Source organism: Cyanidioschyzon merolae, chromosome 4, assembly GCF_000091205.1.
Source record: "Cyanidioschyzon merolae strain 10D DNA, chromosome 4, complete genome".
In the NCBI taxonomy this organism is placed as follows: domain Eukaryota; phylum Rhodophyta; class Bangiophyceae; order Cyanidiales; family Cyanidiaceae; genus Cyanidioschyzon; species Cyanidioschyzon merolae.
In genome coordinates this window covers 462,547-483,884 of record NC_010130.1, presented here as the reverse complement: position 1 = coordinate 483,884, position 21,338 = coordinate 462,547, and the positions used below count along the sequence as shown (strand labels likewise).

General features: G+C 54.2%; 5 protein-coding genes and 1 non-coding gene across 6 annotated transcripts, besides 3 other annotated features; 2 read left to right on the top strand and 4 right to left on the bottom strand.

The window, feature by feature from the left end:
- Window positions 1-420: 420 nt before the first annotated feature.
- On the bottom strand, window positions 421-1,170 carry CYME_CMD183C (small GTP-binding protein of Rab family; the record flags this gene model as incomplete). The annotated part of the gene is made up of 1 exon (XM_005535465.1): window positions 421-1,170. One exon carries the CDS (start codon window positions 1,168-1,170, stop codon window positions 421-423), a length of 750 nt encoding a protein of 249 aa, XP_005535522.1.
- A 1,710-nt stretch (window positions 1,171-2,880) lies between these two features.
- CYME_CMD182C (hypothetical protein) lies at window positions 2,881-4,227 on the bottom strand (the record flags this gene model as incomplete). Its single annotated transcript, XM_005535464.1, has 1 exon — window positions 2,881-4,227. One exon carries the CDS (start codon window positions 4,225-4,227, stop codon window positions 2,881-2,883), a length of 1,347 nt encoding a protein of 448 aa, XP_005535521.1.
- Window positions 4,228-6,701: 2,474 nt separating this feature from the next.
- Window positions 6,702-8,243, top strand: CYME_CMD181C (similar to RNA polymerase III transcription factor IIIB chain B''; the record flags this gene model as incomplete). Its single annotated transcript, XM_005535463.1, has 1 exon — window positions 6,702-8,243. One exon carries the CDS (start codon window positions 6,702-6,704, stop codon window positions 8,241-8,243), a length of 1,542 nt encoding a protein of 513 aa, XP_005535520.1.
- A 2,313-nt stretch (window positions 8,244-10,556) lies between these two features.
- Window positions 10,557-11,633, bottom strand: CYME_CMD180C (GATA transcription factor; the record flags this gene model as incomplete). The annotated part of the gene is made up of 1 exon (XM_005535462.1): window positions 10,557-11,633. One exon carries the CDS (start codon window positions 11,631-11,633, stop codon window positions 10,557-10,559), a length of 1,077 nt encoding a protein of 358 aa, XP_005535519.1.
- A 343-nt stretch (window positions 11,634-11,976) lies between these two features.
- On the top strand, window positions 11,977-13,653 carry CYME_CMD179T. Its single transcript, XR_002461237.1, has one exon. It is a non-coding gene; the product is annotated as a hypothetical transcript (transcript).
- Window positions 12,047-15,990: a sequence feature (repetitive element).
- Window positions 15,832-19,077: a sequence feature (repetitive element).
- Window positions 19,033-20,391: a sequence feature (possible transcribed region).
- On the bottom strand, window positions 20,037-21,131 carry CYME_CMD175C (hypothetical protein, conserved; the record flags this gene model as incomplete). Its single annotated transcript, XM_005535461.1, has 1 exon — window positions 20,037-21,131. The coding sequence occupies one exon, from the start codon at window positions 21,129-21,131 to the stop codon at window positions 20,037-20,039; it is 1,095 nt and encodes a 364-aa protein (XP_005535518.1).
- Window positions 21,132-21,338: the final 207 nt, after the last annotated feature.

Below are 21,338 nucleotides of genomic sequence, written 5' to 3'. Positions count from 1 at the left end.
CTCTCAATACCAGTGCTGATCGAGAGACACAAACGTCGCCAACGAACACAGGGGCAAACGTGTGTTGCACTCGAAGCGATGCCGCTGCAATCGAACAACGTTCTAGGGGCAATTTAGAGAAGCATACTCACTGATCTGGGCAATTTTTGATCTGCATCTCGTAGCGAATAAGGTGAGGTGCTACTAACCAGTAGGAATCGCCCAGCAACATCCGCCGAACAAGCAGTAAAGGTGCCTCCAGTCACCTAATGAGTAGGATGAACACCTGCGGCGTCTTGTGCCCCGCACAGCTGCTGCCAGTACATCATTCGCGAGCACTGTGAGCAATTTAGCGTCTCTGCGCCCTAAGTGGATCCATCAAGTGGCGCAATGACTGTGCAGAAGACACAAATACACACGCGAATGACAGCGGAAAGGATACTAACACGCGCAGTTATTCGCTGCCGCCCGGTTGTTTTGCAGGGAATCGAGAATGGCATCTGGTTCATAGCCGGCTGCTTTGTGCACCTGTTCGTGATAGAGAAGCGCTGTTCGCGCCAGCGTCGTCATGGCTCGGTCAATGCCCGTATTCTCGAGAGCGCTGGTCTCAAAAAATGGTATCGCGTGATGAGCGGCACACCACGAAAGCGCATGCTCGCGAGTGGCTTCGTATACCGATGTTTGGGAGCGCACAAGGTCGACCTTGTTTCCCAGAAGCACAAATGGAAACGTAGACGCAGCTGGTGGTGCCGCTAGCAACAGAAACTCTTCGCGCCACGACGTTACACTCGCGAGCGAACTGGCCTCGCTAAAGTCGAACATGAGGGCGCAACCGTCTGCACCACGATAGAATGCAGCACCAAGTGACTGGTATCGTTCTTGTCCGGCCGTATCCCAGATTTGCAGACACACTTGCCGTCTTCTTCCGCACGCTTCGGTGCTGAACTCGCAAGTCGCTACACCAGCGCCTCCAGGCTCCGACGTTCCTGTTTTTTCTTTGGGAGCAGTGACGCCTTCGTCGCAGGGGCTATCGTCAAAAAGTTCCAGTTCTTTCGTTAAAAAATCGGCTCCGATGGTGGCCTTGTACTGCAGCGAGAAGCGTCGATTAACGAAACGCTCCAGACACGAAGTCTTGCCTACTCCAGAGTCACCCAGGATGACCAGTTTCAAAAGGATCGGAGAGGTCGACATCAACGACGACTCCAAAAGGCCCTCACCACTCTACGATTGTGTCCGATATGGTGGGCCCTGAGAAGCGCACCCATAAAAAAGCGAATAGAAGCGCTCAACATTTCCTCGCGGATGCTCCACGAACGCGCCCCACTCCCTATCATAGGCAGCGCCCCTGTGACTCCATTGCAAATGCACGACACTGCAGGCTGGGATGTGTATGCTTTTTCTGGCCCGGATGCAGACTGCTCTATGTGTAATTCGGATTATCGGAAAAGCACGACACTGCAGGCTGGGATGCGTATGCTTTTTCTGGCCCGGATGCAGACTGCTCTATGTGTAATTCGGATTATCGGAAATGCACGACACTGCAGGCTGGGATGCGTATGCCTTTTCTGGTCGGGATGCAGACTGCTCTATGTGTAATTCGGATTATCGGAAATGCACGACACTGCAGGCTGGGATGCGTATGCCTTTTCTGGTCGGGATGCAGACTGCTCTATGTGTAATTCGGATTATCGGAAATGCACGACACTGCCGGCTGGGATGCGTATGCCTTTTCTGGTCGGGATGCAGACTGCTCTATGTGTAATTCGGATTATCGGAAATGCACGACACTGCAGGCTGGGATGCGTATGCCTTTTCTGGCCCGGATGCAGACTGCTCTATGTGTAATTCGGATTATCGGAAATGCACGACACTGCAGGCTGGGATGCGTATGCCTTTTCTGGTCGGGATGCAGACTGCTCTATGTGTAATTCGGATTATCGGAAATGCACGACACTGCAGGCTGGGATGCGTATGCCTTTTCTGGCCCGGATGCAGACTGCTCTATGTGTAATTCGGATTATCGGAAATGCACGACACTGCAGGCTGGGATGCGTATGCCTTTTCTGGTCGGGATGCAGACTGCTCTATGTGTAATTCGGATTATCGGAAATGCACGACACTGCAGGCTGGGATGCGTATGCCTTTTCTGGCCCGGATGCAGACTGCTCTGTACAGGTCGGGTTCTCTCGCCATTTTATTTTGTTAGAACAAAGACCGCTATCCTCGATTCAATTTGTCTACTCGATGATTTCTTTTAGGCATCCAGTGCGCTCTCCGGGCTTGAATCCATCCCGGTCGATGCGTCTCGCACGATGGTATAGCGCGGATGCCGCTGAACTGGCTGGTCTCTGGACAGACACTGAGATCGATACATTGGCACGATCGATAGAGGACGCTAGCCAGCAGCTGGGATAGAATACTTTACAATTCCCGCATTTCCTATACAGCAGTGTATAGGTGCGCAACTGGAGTCGCGGAAGCGGGCACGCCTCTTGCCGTTCGTCTCTTTTCGAATCTGCGACACTGGTGGTGTACGTGATACGCATGTTGTGAACCCGTTGCAACATGATAACCATTGTTTGATTCAAGGCGTGGATGAGGATGCAAGCTCACTTGTGCCGCAATACAATGGACATGCGCAGCGTGCCGGCGGACTTTGGGACTCGAACAAGAAACTCGGGGCATGCGGTGCCCGATGCATGATCTTCTATTCCTGCTTTATCCAGTAAAATGGGCAAGAAGCATCCACGGGTTTTGCTTCCGCTGCGCGCCTCGCAGCTGCTGCTCCAACGACAACGACTAACGACGACATCGGAGCGTTCGCCAGCACCGCGCGGCACCAGTAGCATGCTGCGGTCCACCGCCATGCACAGAATCTAGCGAGGTACGGCGTCGTTTGTTTCATTCATCGTCGTCAGACAAACTCGAATCAAGCGAGGCCAGCACTGCAAAGTCGTTCCGGGCCAATATGGACCCACTGGATTTGTCAGGTGCTGCAGAAGCCTTCCCGTCCTGCTCTCTGAGTATCTGCGGGCGGAGACCGTCTGTTACGTGCACCCATCCCTGACGCGAGGCCCGAGCTCTCCGCGATCCTTGGGCGCTGGCTCCGGTGCGTCCAGTGCCGTTCACATGATGCCCAAGTGCTGCGCCTTTCAAAGGTATGGTGGGCGCGTTTCCCCGTCGGTGCTGGCCTGCAAACCGCGAGTCCACACGTTCCGAAGGCGCTGCTGAGGGTGTTCGATACGAATGCCGCCCTCTGTGTGCAGTGCGCGTTGAGCCAGAAGCATCCGCTGTTGCTGGGTTCCCGGCGTATTGCGCAATGTCCACAACAACTGCACATTCGTCGATTAGGGTGCCGTGACGTTTCAGCGCATCGGAAAGGGATTCCGCGTTTGCAAAATCCACAAATGCAGCGCGGACGACTGTGTGTTTCGTGCTTGTGCCCGAGTCCAGCTCTGATGCGTTTCCACCTGGGTCCTTGCTACCGCTTTCCGGTGCCAGAGGCGCTCGACGCAGAAATCGGATACGACTGATTTGGCAACCATGGAACAGTTGTCGGATCTGATCCTCCTGGACCCCAGCGGGTACGTGACCAACGTACGCTCTGTAGGGAGGCTCGGTGGGAAACAAACGCCTCGAGCGCGTCTCTCGCTCCCTGTCTTCACGCAGAAGCTGCTCGGTCCCTTCGGCCTCGTCTCGAGCATTCTTCACGATGCGGGCATTCAAGGCATCCACTTCCGTGACGTCAGGCTCGGGAGGCGCTCCCTGCTGTGCGCCGTTTGTTGTTTCATTCTTTGTTGCGGCGGGTTGAGGATTCAGTGATTCCGCGCGCACGGATATACGCCCAAAGGCTTCGTCGAGACCTTGCCGCATACCCGTCCGTGCAGGCGAGCGCGTCTTCCTGCCCTCCTGTGGGCAGGAAGACGCAGCTCTTCCCTCCCTCTGGTGCGCGCTGCCGGGATCCTTACGTGCGCTTGCCACTTTTGCAGATCCTGGAAGCGTGGAACGAACAGTGCTATGCTTGATCTCAGTGCTTTCAGCGGCATGGACAGAAGCGTGCTCCCCATGAGACTGGGACGAGCGCTCCGGTGCCAGATGAACGTCTGTAGCGACGCCCGAACGCCCAGCAACGGTCTCGCCACGTGACTTCGCACCAACGCCCATCCATAGACCTCGCCTTTCCTCATAGCTTCTTCCGAACCCTTCCACCTCATCCTCAGCCCAGTCAGTCACTGGAGGAGAGGCCATATTCCAATCTCGAAAAGAGCTCTTTGCCGGGATAAAAAACCCCCCAAGCACAGCCTTCGTTGCTGTTCTTTGCGGCCCTACCGCACCACGACGCAACGTTGCGCACCCGACGCTGCTGCCAGAACAGACGCAAGGCCGTCGTGACAGCCCTTCTTGTAGGATGAAGCTATGCAGTGGGCTTTTGTGTATGGCGTACCCAAAGCAGAATCTTTCTGACTGGAGCACGCCTTGCAGAAGCTGGTGTCCTCATACAACGAAGCTATGCATTGGGCATTTGTAAGGCAAGCTTTAATCAGAAATACTCTGCGCTCGGTACTCCCTGCAGAATGTGTTGGTCTACGGGCTTGGTATTCCCTGAAGGTGACGTCTTGTTGACATCTGATGGGTGCTGGTCCTGAGCAACTGGTCGACTAACGAGCGAACAGGGTCACGAGGCCGACCGCTCTTCCAGTGCGAAAAGAAATCGTCGTGCAAGCGCCCCTTGTACGGAGGATTCACCAGAGCCTGAAGTGAGCGGCTGTTTGGATGCTCACTGGTCGTCCAAATGAAGCGTGTAATAGGAATTCGGGGTAGCATCGTGTGCACGGCATGAGCGCTGATCGATGCAACACGGACAAGTGGCTTGGAGCGAGTCCCAGGTCGGCGCTGACCGTGGCACATCACTTGACCCGTGCAGCAGTTCCAAGCGTATTGCAATGGTCCTCGTTTAGATTGACGAGACGCATAACGCATAGTCCGAGCGGATTACCGGGCGGTGCCCGACTGGCACCTACGATTCGGCGCTAAAGCGTCGAGCATCGCATTCGAGACGCCCAGACAAGGCAGCGGAGATTCGCTTGTGAGGTACATGTGAGACAGCAGCATCCATCGCTGGACTCGAGCGAACGAGCGTTGCAAGTACCAGGGGGCGCACAGGAGAGCGTGCGCTAGAGGTGAGCACTTCGACTTGCTCCATGAGGGCGCCGTGTTGCTTGGTCATGATACGGGAACATCTCTCTGGACTGCAAGATGCTCCAACACTCTTCTAGTCGTACAAAGCTGTCTGGGACGTCGTGGAGCGACTCGTTCGCGAAACTCGATCCGAGAAGAGCTCTACATCAGATGGTGCATTCGTCGGGAAATTCCATATGGTGCAGCGGCCAAGAATCCATGTTCGTATGCATCTGCCGGGAGACTTGCGGAGACAGACAGAACGAACGAGTTCTCCGCAAACACAAGTCATGGGCATCCTGCGCTGTTAGCGAAGTTCGAACGGGGCTTTCGCCAAACGCTTCCGGATACGGGAACGTAATCGCATAGCGAGCCATAAACCGCGCTTTATCTGCAGTCATGAACAGATCTCGTGTATACAGCCCCGACATACGACACAAATGACACGTTTTTGCATTCCAGCACCACGCCATAGCATGCAATTGCACGAAACCTGCCCGTGAAGGGTGCATGGAAATGCGTCCACGAGGTGCCAAAAGGTAAACCCAGGTATCGGAACACTGCATCGTGGCGTGCAGGTGCTCGAAACCTCCCCAGGTAGCGTTCGTGAAAATACCCGCCAGAGGTGCAAGAGACACACGTTCATATCCGAATAACGCACCCTAGCATGCAGGCACACCGCACCAAGTGTATTGAACATGTCTACCGCTGAAGCGTCTCGAGCTGCGATTCGGTATCATAGATTGATGTGGGATAGAAAAGAGAACAGAGACGAACCACGAACTAGGAACGAGATAGCGATTTCTTTCCCTCTCTAACGTAGACGGTAAAAGGGGAAAAGGTTTCCGTATTATCGCTAGTTTACCTTCCAGGCGGAAGGTCCCGTGAGCCGGACGAGTTTGCCGCGCTTGCGCTTCTTGCTCCCCACTGTGCCTCGTGCCTCAGTGAGATCTGAGCAACTCGTCCGCAGTGCAGTTTATTCCAGGACTAGGGGCAGTTAAGCTGCATCTGGATATCACCCCGGTCGCGGTGGACTCCTAGTTTATCGCCTCCCGGTACCGCAGGCAGTAGGTCTGTCTACGCAGTTTGCAGGCTCCCAGAATTACTACGTACTCCGACACCGTATCAGGTGCACCATGCCTCGAGCCTACATGTCTATGGGCATACCAACGCCGTTCCGTCTCCGCGCTTCATCCGCACCAGCGGTAAAGGCGCTACGGCGAGCGCTCACAGCGGGTACTCTGTGAACGATAGCATGTACAACACGACCAGTATATCCGAAAGGAAGTATACGTGACGGAACTTGGGAGTATTGCCCTGCATAATGGAAACATTCCCGAAAGCCTGTATGGATTCAGCAATCTGGGATCCACGGTCCATATAAACGTTTCGTCATCGAAAAAAAGGGATAACAGAGCCAGCGCACCGGCACTGCGGCAGGCGCCCGCAGCCTTACTTTTTCAATGCTCAAAGTGCTGTATCTACGTGGCTGGTAGCGGTTCAGGAAAGCGCCGTTTCGCCTGTGCTTTCAGCTGCAGGGTGACATGTCGACTTCACCAACTGAAAATATCGAGTTGGTAGCCTCACTACCGCCAGAGGGTGCTTCGCGAAAGCGCCAACGGCGTGTGCCGCGGCAGACCCCAAGGTCGCCGAACACGCACCCGTCCAGCGGCACTGTGGGAGTCAACGAAGCTCCTCACTCGGAGGTCGCAAGTCACGTAGTTCCGGGTCAACGCAGCGTCCCCGAAGTTGATGTCGGCTCGGACGACTATTTGGACGCTGAAGCTGTCTCTGAACAGGGCGGTATGACACGGCTGCTAGTCTCTCCGCCGTTGTCTCGGTTCGTGCAGGATGTTGAACGCACGCGAATGACGGGCGGAAGCAGCCTGGGCCACTCGCGACCAAGTGATGCAAGCGCAGTAGACGCTGAGAAAAGTTATACGGGAGCCATGAGCGTTGATCCTCTCTCTCTAGGGATCCGAGAACTCGTACGAAGCCGCCAGCGCCCCGTCAACCGCACTCCAACTGTGGACCGCCGTCGACGACAGGCTGACAACCGTACGGGTACCGCACACTGCTCACCTGGCTCTGAAGAAACAGTTGCGGAAGCGTCTGCGAAAGACATCGGGTTGCAGATACCCGCAGAGACCGAGGGCCCATCGCCTAGGCAAGGCGGTGTATCAGGGGCACCAGCCACACGTGATGTGTTGGTTCCTGAACGACTCTATGAATCGCCTGCTATCGTGGAGGACACACAATCCGACAGGCTCGACCGACGGATCCCTGGTGCAGATACCGTCGTTCTTGCACCACAGGTCCGCTTAGATAATCGCGGCAACCTTGTCCTGGATGAGCGCTCGTTAGTCGTCACCGCTTCGCATGTGGCGGATGCGCACGCTGATGCTGGACAAGAAAGCGTGCACCCTGAACAGCATTCAGATCATGCTGGTGCGGTGGGAGGTAACGCTTCGATGGCGTCAGCGGCTTCGGGTCCAGCGTCGGTCGAGTGCGATCTGCAGCGCCGTGTCCAGCGCCACCGTCGAGCGATACGCGCTGAGCAGCAGAGACTTCTGCGCACTGCCATAACGAGCGAGCAGCGTCCAGCAGAGAACGAGAACATCTCTGTTGAAACGCATACTGGAGCGCCTCGCCGCGGTGCTGCGACCATTGCGTCCTTCACGAATCGCGCCTCTTGTGAGCGCTGGCCGCCTGAGGAGACTGCGCTTTTCTATCGTGCGCTACGAGCTTTCGGTCAAAACTATTCTATGATTGAGCAGCTCTTTCCCAATCGAAACCGAAAACAAATCAAGAACAAATTCAAGAAAGAAGAGCGTTCCAATCCAGCCCTCATTGAAGCGGCACTACGTGAGCACGGCGCTCGTCGCCATCACTTGTCGCTTGGTCGGCATACATGCGCTACAGACACCACGCTTTCGGACAATTCAGAACATGCAGTGCCAGAGGCTGGCATTGGCAGTTCAAAGGCAACTGCAGAACGTGAGCAAATTTTTCAAGGATTCGATAATGACTACATCCAAAGGGTGTTCGGGGCAGCGTCCCCGGTGCTCCCCGAGGAGATCCCGTAGTGGCATGGTGCAGTCACCAGCAAAGGCGCTGCCCAGACTCCAGCGAGTTCTGATCCATGGCCTCTGCAGTAGACAGAAGCATAGCTGGGTCGATAAGCGGCCTGGCATGCGATTCGCTGCCTATTGTACTGCAGTTATGCGGTGGTGATGTGCGTAGCTGGTGCTTGCGAAGCTGTCCTAATCGAATGTGTTGCAGACATAAGCCATGAGCATCGTGTGCAGCAAAGACGCTCACTTTTGACGCGATGACGCATCGGCAAGCTTGGATAGCGCGGTCACGCTGCCCGAAGTCGTCGTGGTGACTCCTGATCTAAGACTCATGAAGCTAGCAGGTCTCGTTCGGATGCGGGATTGCTGCTGGCCTTTGCCGGCGCTTCCAGTCCATCTCTCTGACAGACGTTCGACAGGGGTCTGTGGCGATTTTTGTTGCGAACTGCAGCCGCGTGTGGGACAACCTACGCTTCGGGCGATGCGCAACAAACGCACGTGCATTCGTTGTGGACGTTGGCGCTCGCGAAGAAAGCATCCATCGCCTTGGGCAATGAACACCTTGGCAATAGAGCAGGAGTATGCGCTCCCATCGAGCATTCTTATAAACTTCAACGAATGCCTGCGATTTCGTCCGATGGTAAACGCAGAGTCGCGTTCAGTAGTGTTTTGAACGAGGGAATCCGAACGAACGCCGCCCCTCGCAGCCAGGCAACACAGTCTCGTTTTGACTGCTCGTCGCGATCGCTCGTACGGCTCGAGGCTGCTCGAGAACATCGAGCCCGTGAGCTGCAATGAAACCTCACCTGGTAACGCTTCGCGTTCGTTTAAAGCCATGCACTTCCGATACAGCAGGCGTTGCTGCAGAACGCCACAGGTGGTTTTTCGTGTGTCGCTGGTAGCGCCAACGGGGCAAGAACGGCGCCAGTGGAACGTACATCACTGATCACTCTTGCCACCGCGATATCGAGTTTGGAAGCCTGGAAGTGAACGTTCTGTAATGAAGGGCTGTTCGATCGCTTCCCGGGACACACGTCGCGAGCGAAGCTTCCTGAACGGACTGATGGAGCAGCTCGAGCCACCGCCGACTTGTCAACAAACACCGATGACCCGAACATTATGCTGGAGCAGGTTCTCTTCGGTCCCGGTTATGCAGTTCTGCGAGTAGTCGTGTCCAGGGCCTGGGGCGATGGCCTTCAAGCACAGCTCTAAAATCGATCGTTTTTGCAGGTGTTCGTGACCCGTTGCTTAATGGCCTGGAGTGTATGCGGAGAGAGGCTAGTCACACACCAGCAGTTTCTCGGTCAAACTTCGTGCTGCCCTGCGGGATGCGCCCCCGCTGCGATCATCGCCCTTGCGCTGCGATACTAGAAGCTGCCTCCGATGTGATCACTGTCTTTTACCAATATCTAGGACACTGTCTCTGCGATGATGTCCGCTGCGTATCGCACCATACAGCCGCATGTCTGTGGTCAAGAGCGGTACGCAGCGTTCCCAGAACAAGTCCATGCGCAGCGCGATGAACAGAACAGCACTCGTTCAAGAGACACTCGGTGAGTTTTACTGTTAAACGAGTTAGCATACTTGATATCTGCGGGTATGCGTTCAATCTAAGTTACATACGAAGCACAGGCTTTGCCGCCGCTCGGCGCACGCACCGACGACGCGAACAGGCAAGCAGCATCAGTGCGGCCTCGATAAGAGACCAGCGGGTGGCAGGAGTCGAACACCATACCGCCACGGCATTTGTGTTCAACATGACCTCCGTGTGCCTCCCTGCCTGTCCACTGTCGAGGTACGCACAGCGTCGGCACTAGTACCAAGTCGGCGCTCGCATATCAGCGATATTTCTGACTGAATGCGTCTTCTTTTGACCACATCACATTTGTAGTTCATGTCAGGAGACCGTGTGTGGGTAAAATAGAAATGAGGTTGAAAGTTTCAGTTGTTTCAAAAGGTTAAGGATTAGAGATTAGAAGAGCGTGCCGCTATTGCACGGCAGCTCAGTGGCAACACGCTTCGTGTGTGCGTGTCTGACGGTAACGCGGGACACGAATGTCACGGATGCGCATTCGTAAACGCACACGACACAGGCGCACCTACGGGACTCGGGTGCGACGTGCTCGCACCGTTGCCGTAAAGCGCTGCATAACTGATGACGCATCCGCACACGCCTTGTCCGTGGACAATGCTTCCCTTCGCGGAAGCGCGGGAGGTGCTCTCGTCGTTCGCGTTAAACGCTGCACATCTGATGACGTACGCCGAACGCCTCGTCCATGGACAATGATCCGCTCGGCGGGGCAGGCGAATACCCACTCACATGCGTTACCAGTCCTTCTCCAGCACCATTGGTGTTAGATAGGATGGTGTGAGACGGTTCGGGGACGAGGTACCAGCCTGGTGATACGGCGGAGCGCTGGACGATGCCGATCTCAGGGGTGACCACTGCGACGAGAGCGGGCTGCTCGCGTACTCCACGTACCGCGCTGCATCTAGGAGCAGACGGACACCTTTGGTAGCAGCATCCACAGGCTCACGTTCCATGGTTTTCGTTAGTGAGCCTTTCGCGGGTGCCAGCGGCAGTGGCAGTGGCAAGGCAGTTTCCCCAGATGCAGCGCCTTGGGCGTGACGCCAGTCATGCTCACCTCCGAGGACGTGCGTACTTGTATGCGCAGCGTCGGGCAGAGGCATTTGTTCGGGCAGGTTCAGCTCCAAGTCATGGTAGTTGTCGGCACCGTCACCATCCTCGGAGAGCGATTCAATGGAGACGTCATCCCAGGACGGTATCGCCGCTGGATACCCAATGGGGTCCGACGCCAACGCCCGTTCACTATCGACGCGAACGAACAGCGACTCACGAATCAAGTGGTCCGCCGGTAACGTTGTATGTTGTGTTCCGGGACCACGACCTGCATCCTTTCGCACAATATTAAGAGGCGCGCTCTCTCCGCGACAAGGAATACTGGGTGCGAAAACAGAGGGCGCAAACTGCTCTCGCACGACCGGTGCTGAGTCCTCACGATCAACGTCAACGTACGCACAGCGTGTTTCAGGCGGCGAGCTACTCCGCCTCGGGTGTTGAATTCTGCCAGAGTACTCGAGTTCGGACGGCACATACCAACCCGGACGGACGCTTCCCCGGAACTTGCTGAGGCTGCGTTCCGGGGAAGGCAGTTCCAGCGCATCCGCGACGGCACCTGCTCGACGAGGTCTTCCATATACCGCTCGCGGATGCCTCTTTCCCGTGTGCGTTCTGGGCACATTACAGGCACCGGGACCGAAGCCATCAAGCTTCCCCTTTTTCCACTTCACGCCACAGGCGTTACACAGAGTCTTGGGTCCGCGAGGGCCCGCGCGCCATAATGGCGTCTCCGTCGTCTCACAAAAGTCGCACCTCAACATTGTAGCGCTTCTATTCTCCTTCTAGATCACTGCTGGCGCTCCTAAATGAATCGATATAAAATGAGCGTGCTAAGTGCGCAGGCTTTGTTCACGAAACAGAGTCGCGAGCACAACGGCGAGCCCTGAAGTCTGTTTGCGATCGCCATCGCGAGCGCGATCTCAATGTCGGCGTCATCCGCACACGGGTCGTGGGCCTGCGCGCTTCCTCGCGAAGCGACGCAACCACACAACGCTGCGATCGCGCGTTGATCACAGGTGGTCAGTTTTGGCCAAGGGCGCGGACAGGAGGTTGTAGAGCGAGCGCACTCCAGCGCGTTGCATAGGGGCAGCAGCAGCAATAGCCAGTTTTCGAACTGGTGGGCCCTCGAGTTGTGCCCGACCGTGAGCAGCGAGCTTTCTCCTAGAGACGAAAGAACAGAAACTAACAACTGACTAGCAACTCGATAACAGTTTCTTTCGACCTTGATATGACTCATGGAAAAGGGGGAAAGTTTCCGCATCTTCGAAACTTTACCTTCTAGGCGGAAGGTCCCGCGAGCCGGACGAGTCTTCGGGGCTAGCTAGTGCTTCATGCTTCCTCCAATGGCAGGTTTTGTGGCGATACCTGCACAACTCGTCCGCAACGCATTTCATTCGGGGACTTGGAGCAGGATGCTGCGTCTGGGCGTCTCCGTGGTCACAGTGGACTCCTTGTAGATCGCTCCGCGCTGCCACAGGCAGTGCGTCTGTCTGCGCAGCTTACAGGCTCCCAGATATATTATGTACTCCGACCCCACGTCGGAGGAACCACGCCTCGAGTCGATGCCTTCAGTGGTATGGCAAAGCCGTTCTGTCTCCGTGTGGCATCTGCTTCAGTGGTATAAGCGCTACGGCGGGTGTTCACGGCAGGCTCGGCGCACGATAGAATATACGAAACGACCAGTATATCCGAGAGGAAGTATGCGTGATAGAACTTGAAGGTAGGCGCTTCATCGTGGACGCTTTCCCGAAAGCCATTATCCATTCCGAATTCTGGGATCCATAGTGAATCTAACCATTTTTTCATCAGAAAAAAAAACGCAGCTGTTCCCGAAGAACGCATCATCGAAGGCTGCTAGCGAACGCCTTTCGAAAGAAAAACGTTGCTGCCGCAAGTGGTATAGTAGTGGCGACAAACGCACCGTAGACAAGGAGTCTTCAGCCGACGTGCAGACGCATCTCAGTCTTTCTCGACCGGCCACCCACTACTTCTTCCAACATTTTTTCATATAGTTCGAGTTTGAGAGGTTGTCCAACAAAATTCTATCTCGTCCACTCTGGAAGTCTATTCTCCAGCACCGCACGTCTCCTTATATTGATAGCGGCATTAATGTCTCGGTTCACAAACTCCATCCGTTTCTTGCCATCACTGGATGTACTTAATAATGCGAGTAGTCCACGAACTTTCGCTCTCCTTTCCATTTGCTCTTCCGTCAAAGGTCCGTGCTTTGCTATTTCCTCAGGGCTCCGCTAATACTTTTCCATCTGGACCCTCTGGAGTGTACACCCCAGTCCATGGTGTGTATACGATGTTCGGAAGTCATCTACGGGCATCGTAACGAAACGCCGTGCGCACTCCTTGCACGTTTTTGTCGTTGGAGCTGGCATAGTCCCTTTTGGGTCTTCCAGCGCCCTGCTCCGTATGCTACTACGAGCCTCTGACTTTCATTCTCCCTCCGGGCGCTCAACTGATTGAAAAAGTTCGAAAACGCCCGCTGCTTCCCACAACAGAAATTCATACGCAAACGAGCCCACCGGGGCTTGGTGGATTCTTTCCACAGGGCATCCCAATGAGCAGCGCGAGCCTCCATGAACTCCCGAAATGCTTCAAAGTCGGCTCCTCGGCTCGTAACCTCGCTCGAAGCTTCCAGGTGATCTTTCATTCCTGAATTCCATGAAACGATTTTCTTCCTCGCATTCATTATACCGGATTCCCGGTAATATCTAGCTCTTGACAACATCAGCAGACGCTTGTCTTTATGACGTAAATTGTCGTCGACACTATCTTCCGCACGCTTGGGTACAGCGACGGTTATGATATTTGTGTTTCCGGGGTCCGCGCCAACGACAAAGCCGTTATCGTGCACTTTCTGTGTTGCACGATCCACCTCCTTCTTTTCTCGATGCTTCGCCGCGTCAACGACAAAGCCGTTATCGTGCACTTCGTGTGTCGCAGGATCCTCCTTCTTCGTACCTTCATCCTTCGCCACGGGCGGAGCTGGACGATCTGTCTTCAAGCGCCGATACTATACAGACATGGCTACTCCATCGCTTTCGATCATCCCAGTGAATACCTTTCGCTTGCTCACTTTCAGACGTTTGAAATCGACGAAATTCTTCTTCCAGTACGTCTCCCGGTTTTCGCCGGAGAACTCCTCCCTGCTGACATGGAACTCGGGACTGATCTCCCTCATGATGCCGTAAAGGACGCCTGAATCGATAGTCACGAAATGTGACCTGATGTTGCACATTGGAACCACGTTGAAGCGCTTCCCCATTAGGAAAGCCTTCCGCCTCTCCCACTCCTCATTTGTCTCCTCATTCAGCTTCATTTCCGCCTTGCGTTCCAGCTCTCCGTCCAGAAACACGAAATAGCGCAGGGCGAGGCGATAGTATCTTTCCTTATCTTTTTTCGACTCTGATATCTTGTCTGTTGGACTCAGCAGCCCCAGTGCCGCACGGTGCTCTTCTACAACCGCACGGATGACAGAAGCTTCATTCGTGCTCTCGTTTGACGCCTTCTCTCCGACGAATTCGATCTCCTGTTCATGCTTGCGATCGTTCGTGACGCCATTGGTAATCGCCCATTTTCCTTTGCGAGCGATGCCAGGGTACAGCGCAAACACGGCGCGTATCATGAAGCGTTCGAGGTTCATAGTAAAATGGTTCTTCAGGTTCCTGATGTACTTCATCGCTCCGTATGTGTAAATGCACCAGTCAATTTTGTATCGAGTACCGTCGAAGCTCTAAAAGGGATGTTTTTCGTGGAGGGCATGCACTAGCACATTTTCCCTCGGCGCTTCCGCTGTACCAAGCATCAGGTGTCGAATAAAGGTCTTATCGAGAAACCCGTCCGGAATCCCGACCGTTTCCATCTGCGCCACGTCGCGATACATCTCCCTCGCCATATGCATCAGTCCTGAAGACGCCTTGACAATACTCTTGGAGTATGACGCAACACTGTTTTCGATAGCGTCTCGCAGCTTTTCCCTGTACGGATCCTTGATATGTTTAAGAAGACAGACTTTGACGACCTTCTTGTCGCACAGTCGTCTTTCGTGCCGCCTTCGACGCAGAGCGTCCCACTTTCAGTCCTTCTTCTCTTCCTTTTCTTCTGGACTTGGCACTGTTTTTCTGTTTTTTCTGGCAGCCCGCGACACTGGGCCTCCAGGATCATCGACTTGCTTTTCATAACTTCCTTTTTTTTGTTTTTTTTGGAAAACAACGCTCCCTCCAACGCCTCTGATATAAACAGCGAGGAAAACTTGAATAAACCAAACTGAGGGTTGAAATATAACTGAACTGAAAAGTACACTCTGCTATGACTTTAACGCAAATGCAACTTGTACTTGAGAGCAACACGCTCAAGATCGCGATCCCGTTTCCCTTCAACGACGGCAATTTTTCTATTGATAAGACGTTTACTTGGGCCAGCATTCTCCTATTGTGCGCTTTTTCTTTTCGTTCTCTTTTGTTTTGCGTTTTACTTCAGCGCGCGGTAATATATCCATAAAGCCCCCTCCCTCCAAGTTACATTACCTATACTTCTTCTTGGAGATACTGATCGTCTCATACGTCCTGTCGTGGGTACCTAATACCTGCCGTTCCATATCCGCCTTTGCGCTTGAACCGCTGGGGCAGAGAGTTTATCGAGCTAGAACGGCTTTTCCATACCACAGAGGGCGTCGGCTCGAGGGGTGCTTCACCCGACGTAGAATCGGGTCTCGTCGTCAGTTTGTGCTCGGACGGTCTGCGGATGCAAGCTTGCCTTCGCGGCACGACACGCTGGAGACACTTGGCCGTTAAGATATATTCTGGGAGTCGTCTCTCTCCTTCGTGATCATGCATGGAACGCGTTGTTGTCGGTTGGCAATGCGGGTTTGTGCTTGACGCTCACCACAGTGGATAGGCGCAGAAAGCATACTAAACCCGTGTGCGCGTCCGATTCGCTAGACCTTCCGCTTGGAAGGTAGCACGTGAGTCTGTTGGCCACGAATGAGCGCTGAGGCTCCGTTAGCGGACCATCAGTTGCCAGTGCTGCACTCAAAGTGAGTGTCCGGCCTTCGACTATCACGGTGATACCCGGCTGATGCCGTCCTTCAAGGAGCTCGCTGCGCTCCTGCTTCCAGCGCGCGCACTGTAAGCCTAAATATGTCAGCGTCTCGGGTTTATCGTTTCCACAGCAGGGACAGTGTGATTCCCACTGCGATTCCAGTGTTCCTATATGGTTTAGCGCAGGTGCTGGTAGTCAGCAACCACCAACGCGGATTTTGGCGAGCCACTGGATACCGCGAGCAAGTCCCGGGAACTCCAGCGCCTCCCACCAGTACTCGCATGTGTATGCTAGGTTGTAGTTCCGGTATAGAGTCAAGGCGGGCGTTACTGGCGCGACTGGTTCCGTGTCTACGTTCCCATATGGTTGTTCGAACAGTTCGCTTGAGGCGGTAGGAGCCTTCTACATTTCTGGGGAACGATTCGAGCGTGTTTTCGCATAACCGTCGCTTCAGCCAAATCTGCATCGATTTCATCCAAGTGTTCTTGCGGTGCGTTGGGGTCTGCATGGATATCCGACTGAACCGGGTGCGCATGGTGGGCCCCTCGGCCCATACAGTGCCAGGGGGCATCGCGGTCGATACGCGCACCTCCATATCTGGCAGGCATGAGATACGACGCGCATGTCGTCGTTGAAGGGAAACGGGATCGCGATCTTGAGCGTGTTGCTCTCAAGTACAAGTTGCATTTGCGTTAAAGTCATAGCAGAGTGTACTTTTCAGTTCAGTTATATTTCAACCCTCAGTTTGGTTTATTCAAGTTTTCCTCGCTGTTTATATCAGAGGCGTTGGAGGGAGCGTTGTTTTCCAAAAAAAAACAAAAAAAAGGAAGTTATGAAAAGCAAGTCGATGATCCTGGAGGCCCAGTGTCGCGGGCTGCCAGAAAAAACAGAAAAACAGTGCCAAGTCCAGAAGAAAAGGAAGAGAAGAAGGACTGAAAGTGGGACGCTCTGCGTCGAAGGCGGCACGAAAGACGACTGTGCGACAAGAAGGTGGTGAAAGTCTGTCTTCTTAAAAATATCAAGGATCCGTACAGGGAAAAGCTGCGAGACGCTATCGAAAACAGTGTTGCGTCATACTCCAAGAGTATTGTCAAGGCGTCTTCAGGACTGATGCATATGGCGAGGGAGATGTATCGCGACGTGGCGCAGATGGAAACGGTCGGGATTCCGGACGGGTTTCTCGATAAGACCTTTATTCGACACCTGATGCTTGGTACAGCGGAAGCGCCGAGGGAAAATGTGCTAGTGCATGCCCTCCACGAAAAACATCCCTTTTAGAGCTTCGACGGTACTCGATACAAAATTGACTGGTGCATTTACACATACGGAGCGATGAAGTACATCAGGAACCTGAAGAACCATTTTACTATGAACCTCGAACGCTTCATGATACGCGCCGTGTTTGCGCTGTACCCTGGCATCGCTCGCAAAGGAAAATGGGCGATTACCAATGGCGTCACGAACGATCGCAAGCATGAACAGGAGATCGAATTCGTCGGAGAGAAGGCGTCAAACGAGAGCACGAATGAAGCTTCTGTCATCCGTGCGGTTGTAGAAGAGCATCGTGCGGTACTGGGGCTGCTGAGTCCAACAGACAAGCTATCAGAGTCGAAAAAAGATAAGGAAAGATACTATCGCCTCGCCCTGCGCTATTTCGTGTTGCTGGACGGAGAGCTGGAACGCAAGGCGGAAATGAAGCTGAATGAGGAGACAAATGAAGAGTGGGAGAGGCGGAAGGCTTTCCTAATGGGGAAGCGCTTCAACGTGGTTCCAATGTGCAACATCAGGTCACATTTCGTGACTATCGATTCAGGCGTCCTTTACGGCATCATGAGGGAGATCAGTCCGGAGTTCAATGTCAGCAGGGAGGAGTTCTCCGGCGAAAGCCGGGAGACGCACTGGAAGAAGAATTTCGTCGATTTCAAACGTCTGAAAGTGAGCAAGCGAAAGGTATTCACTGGGATGATCGAAAACGATGGAGTAGCCATGTCTGTACACTATCGGCGCTTAAAGACAGATCGTCCAGCTCCGCCCGTGGCGAAGGATGAAGGTACGAAGAAGGAGGATCCTGCGACACACGAAGTGCACGATAACGGCTTTGTCGTTGACGCGGCGAAGCATCGAGAAAAGAAGGAGGTGGATCGTGCAACACAGAAAGTGCACGATAACGGCTTTGTCGTTGGCGCGGACCCCGGAAACACAAATATCATAACCGTCGCTGTACCCAAGCGTGCGGAAGATAGTGTCGACGACAATTTACGTCATAAAGACATGCGAGTTTTCAAGTTCCCGAGAGCGAGATCCTACCGGGATTCCGGTATAATGAATGCGAGGAAACAAAATGAGACCTAGAAGTCAGGAGTGAGGGATCACCTGGAAGCTTTGAGCGAGGTGACGAGCCGAGGAACCGACTTTGAAGCATTTCGGGAGTTCATGGAAGTTCGCGCTGCTCATTGGGATGCCCTGTGGAAAGAATCCACCAAGCCCCGGTGGGCTCGTTTGCGTATGAATTTGTATTGTGGGAAGCAGCGGGCGTTCTCGAACTTTTTCAATCAGTTGAGCGCCCTGAGGGAGAATGAAAGTCAGAGGCTCGTAGTAGCGTATGGAGCAGGGCGCTGGGCGTCGAAAAAAGGCATTACACCAGCTCCAACGACAAAAACGTGCAAGGAGTGCGCACGGCGTTTCGTTACGATACCCGTAGATGACTTCCGAACATCGTATACACACCATGAACTGGGGTGTACACTTCAGAGGGTCGAGATGGAAAAGTATTAGCGGAGCCCTGAGGAAATAGCAAAGCACGGACCGTTGACGGAGGAGCAAATGGAAAGGAGAGCGAAAGTTCGTGGACTACTCGCATTATTAAGTACATCCAGTGATGGCAAGAAACGGATGGAGTTTGTGAACCGAGACATTAATGCCGCTATCAATATAAGGAGACGTGCGGTGCTGGAGAATAGACTTCCAGAGTGGACGAGATAGAATTTTGTTGGACAACCTCTCAAACTCGAACTATATGAAAAAATGTTGGAAGAAGTAGTGGGTGGCCGGTCGAGAAAGACTGAGATGCGTCTGCACGTCGGCTGAAGACTCCTTGTCTACGGTGCGTTTGTCGCCACTACTATACCACTTGCGGCAGCAACGTTTTTTCTTGTAAAAGGCATTCGTTGTCGGTGTGTGCGTGTTCTCCATGGCAGCGGAGACGTCGACGACGGAGGGATCGCCTGCCAGTTGGGAGAAGCAGCTACAACGAGAAACGGAGTGTCTACGGCAGGCGGCAGCGGCGTACCAGCGCACAGTGGTAGCGCTGCGGGTGCTCGAAGCCCAGCTAGAGCGCTTCGACGAGAGACTGGATGCGCTCGTGCGCACGCTTCGCTTAGCTGTTGACGTCCTGGCAGACGGTGCTATCGTGGAACGGATCGCTCGTGGTCGTCCGACCGGTTCCTCATAGGAGACCCAGCGCAGTCACCGCGTCAAGCTTCCGTGACAGAGACCCGGCCGGCCGTGGTTCAATTTCGCGTGTCTATTGGTGTTCTGCTGTCCAACTGGGACGCTCAAGTTATGCCAAATAGCTTCAACAGTGTAGGGTGGGCGTGGGGTGTACCTCAGAAACTCACGCAAAGAAAGCCTGGCTGAACGGGACCGACCAGTCTCTCCGCAGCTGGCTGGTTTGGACCTATTCAAGTGGTCGACTTTGTCTTCAGCAAGTCGCATCGATACCCGAGATCGCTTGCCTGTCTGCGGCCGAGGAAGCGTGCTGTGGTAAGTGGTCAACCGAGTGGCTCACGAATAAACCAGGTGTTCCTTTCCTTGGTGACTCAAGCGGAACATCGGCGCAAACATATGAAATGGCTGGACCTTGTGCTGCGCTCGTGCGGTGCACCGTTGCATACTGCATCCGCTAAATATCCTCCGAACCGAGTATCTTTCGATGTTTAGACCGATATACTGGACATCGTTCGTATGCGAATGCCTCGCTTGTTGCATAGCGCTGGTGTGTGTAAATCGTACTTATCATGTCCGTGTACAAGCGAACAAATAGAAATGTTGGATTCCGTGGCTCCACCGCACAACGAAACGCTCAGTCTTGGAGCAAATAGGCGGGCTTTGCGCTACCTTCCGAGAAAACGTAGCATAAACAGAATGAGCAGCATAACACCGGACGATGCAAGCATAGCCGCGCGTGATGCTTGGTTCGCGCGTTCAAGTTCCTCCGCAGAGACGCTCTCCTGCGACGTGAACCATTCTAGGGAATATTTCGTCGGCTCTCTGCGGCGCTTGCCAGTGCCAGCGAGCGCTGCAGAGGAGCCGCTTCCGAACCGGTATCTCCGTTGCCTCTTCTTCCACCCGGGAATATCGCGTGCCCGATTCTGATTCAAGAGGGCGTCGAGGTCGATTTTCACGAAAGACTCTGGGCCGAGACGCAGCCGCGGTGCCTGCAGGATAAACAATAGACTCTCAGCTACCTGGCGCACGTCTCTGTCTTTGTGATACTGCAGGCGTCGGAGAACCTCTTGAGCGCGCGCATTCTTGCCCTGAGCATCGAGTGCCTGGGCAAGCCAGAGCAGATATTCGCCGCCAAGTCGAGTCTGCTGTCCAGGCAATGCGGATGCCTGGAAGATGGCATCGCTCGCTGTGGCATAGTGACCGTCAGTTAGAGCTTGTACGCCTCGCGCGAAAGCCCGCTCGGCTCGCTCTTGTAGCGTCTGGCCCGGTGCTTGCATCGCAGCGCTCTGGATCCGATCCAGTCTCAGAACCTGGTTGTCTAACCAAGCACCGAACACGCGTCCACGGTCGAGAACTGGATCCACATCACTGTCGGATGAAATATCGTCGTAGCCATCATCTTCATCGTCGTTCTCGGTTCCCGCACGTGAATCATCCAACTCTCCCCAACTGAACAAGTTTAACAAACTGGGTTCTGTTCGCTTAGAATTAAAACGGTTCGCGGAGTTGCTCTTCGTCGCTGGGTCGCCTTCGTTCGCACCAGGCGCTGCAGACATATTCCAAGGCCAGATGCAGCGGGTTCTGAGTGTGATCAAATGGAGTGCGTCTAGTGCGCGACTGCGAGAGCGCTGCACGAGTGTCAGGTTCGGCAGCAAACGCACAGGCACTGTGGGTGTTGCGGTTGAAAGAAATGCACTTTGAACAGGCCGCATCATCTGAGGCCCGCGATTTAGGTCCACAGGACTCCATTTCGCGTCCATGAGTGGAAGCAAACCTGCTGCGGCTCGTTGCCCGAGAAAACGCGCAGGTCACTCGAAGTCACTATCCGGGCCAGCGAAACGCACGAAGCCTCCCTCATGTAACGCAGTTGAATGGCGATCCCGTACCTCAGACCAGCGACATGGATATGTCCTCAGGATTCCTAAAGGATATATTATATCCAGATATATACCTAAAGTTACACAATG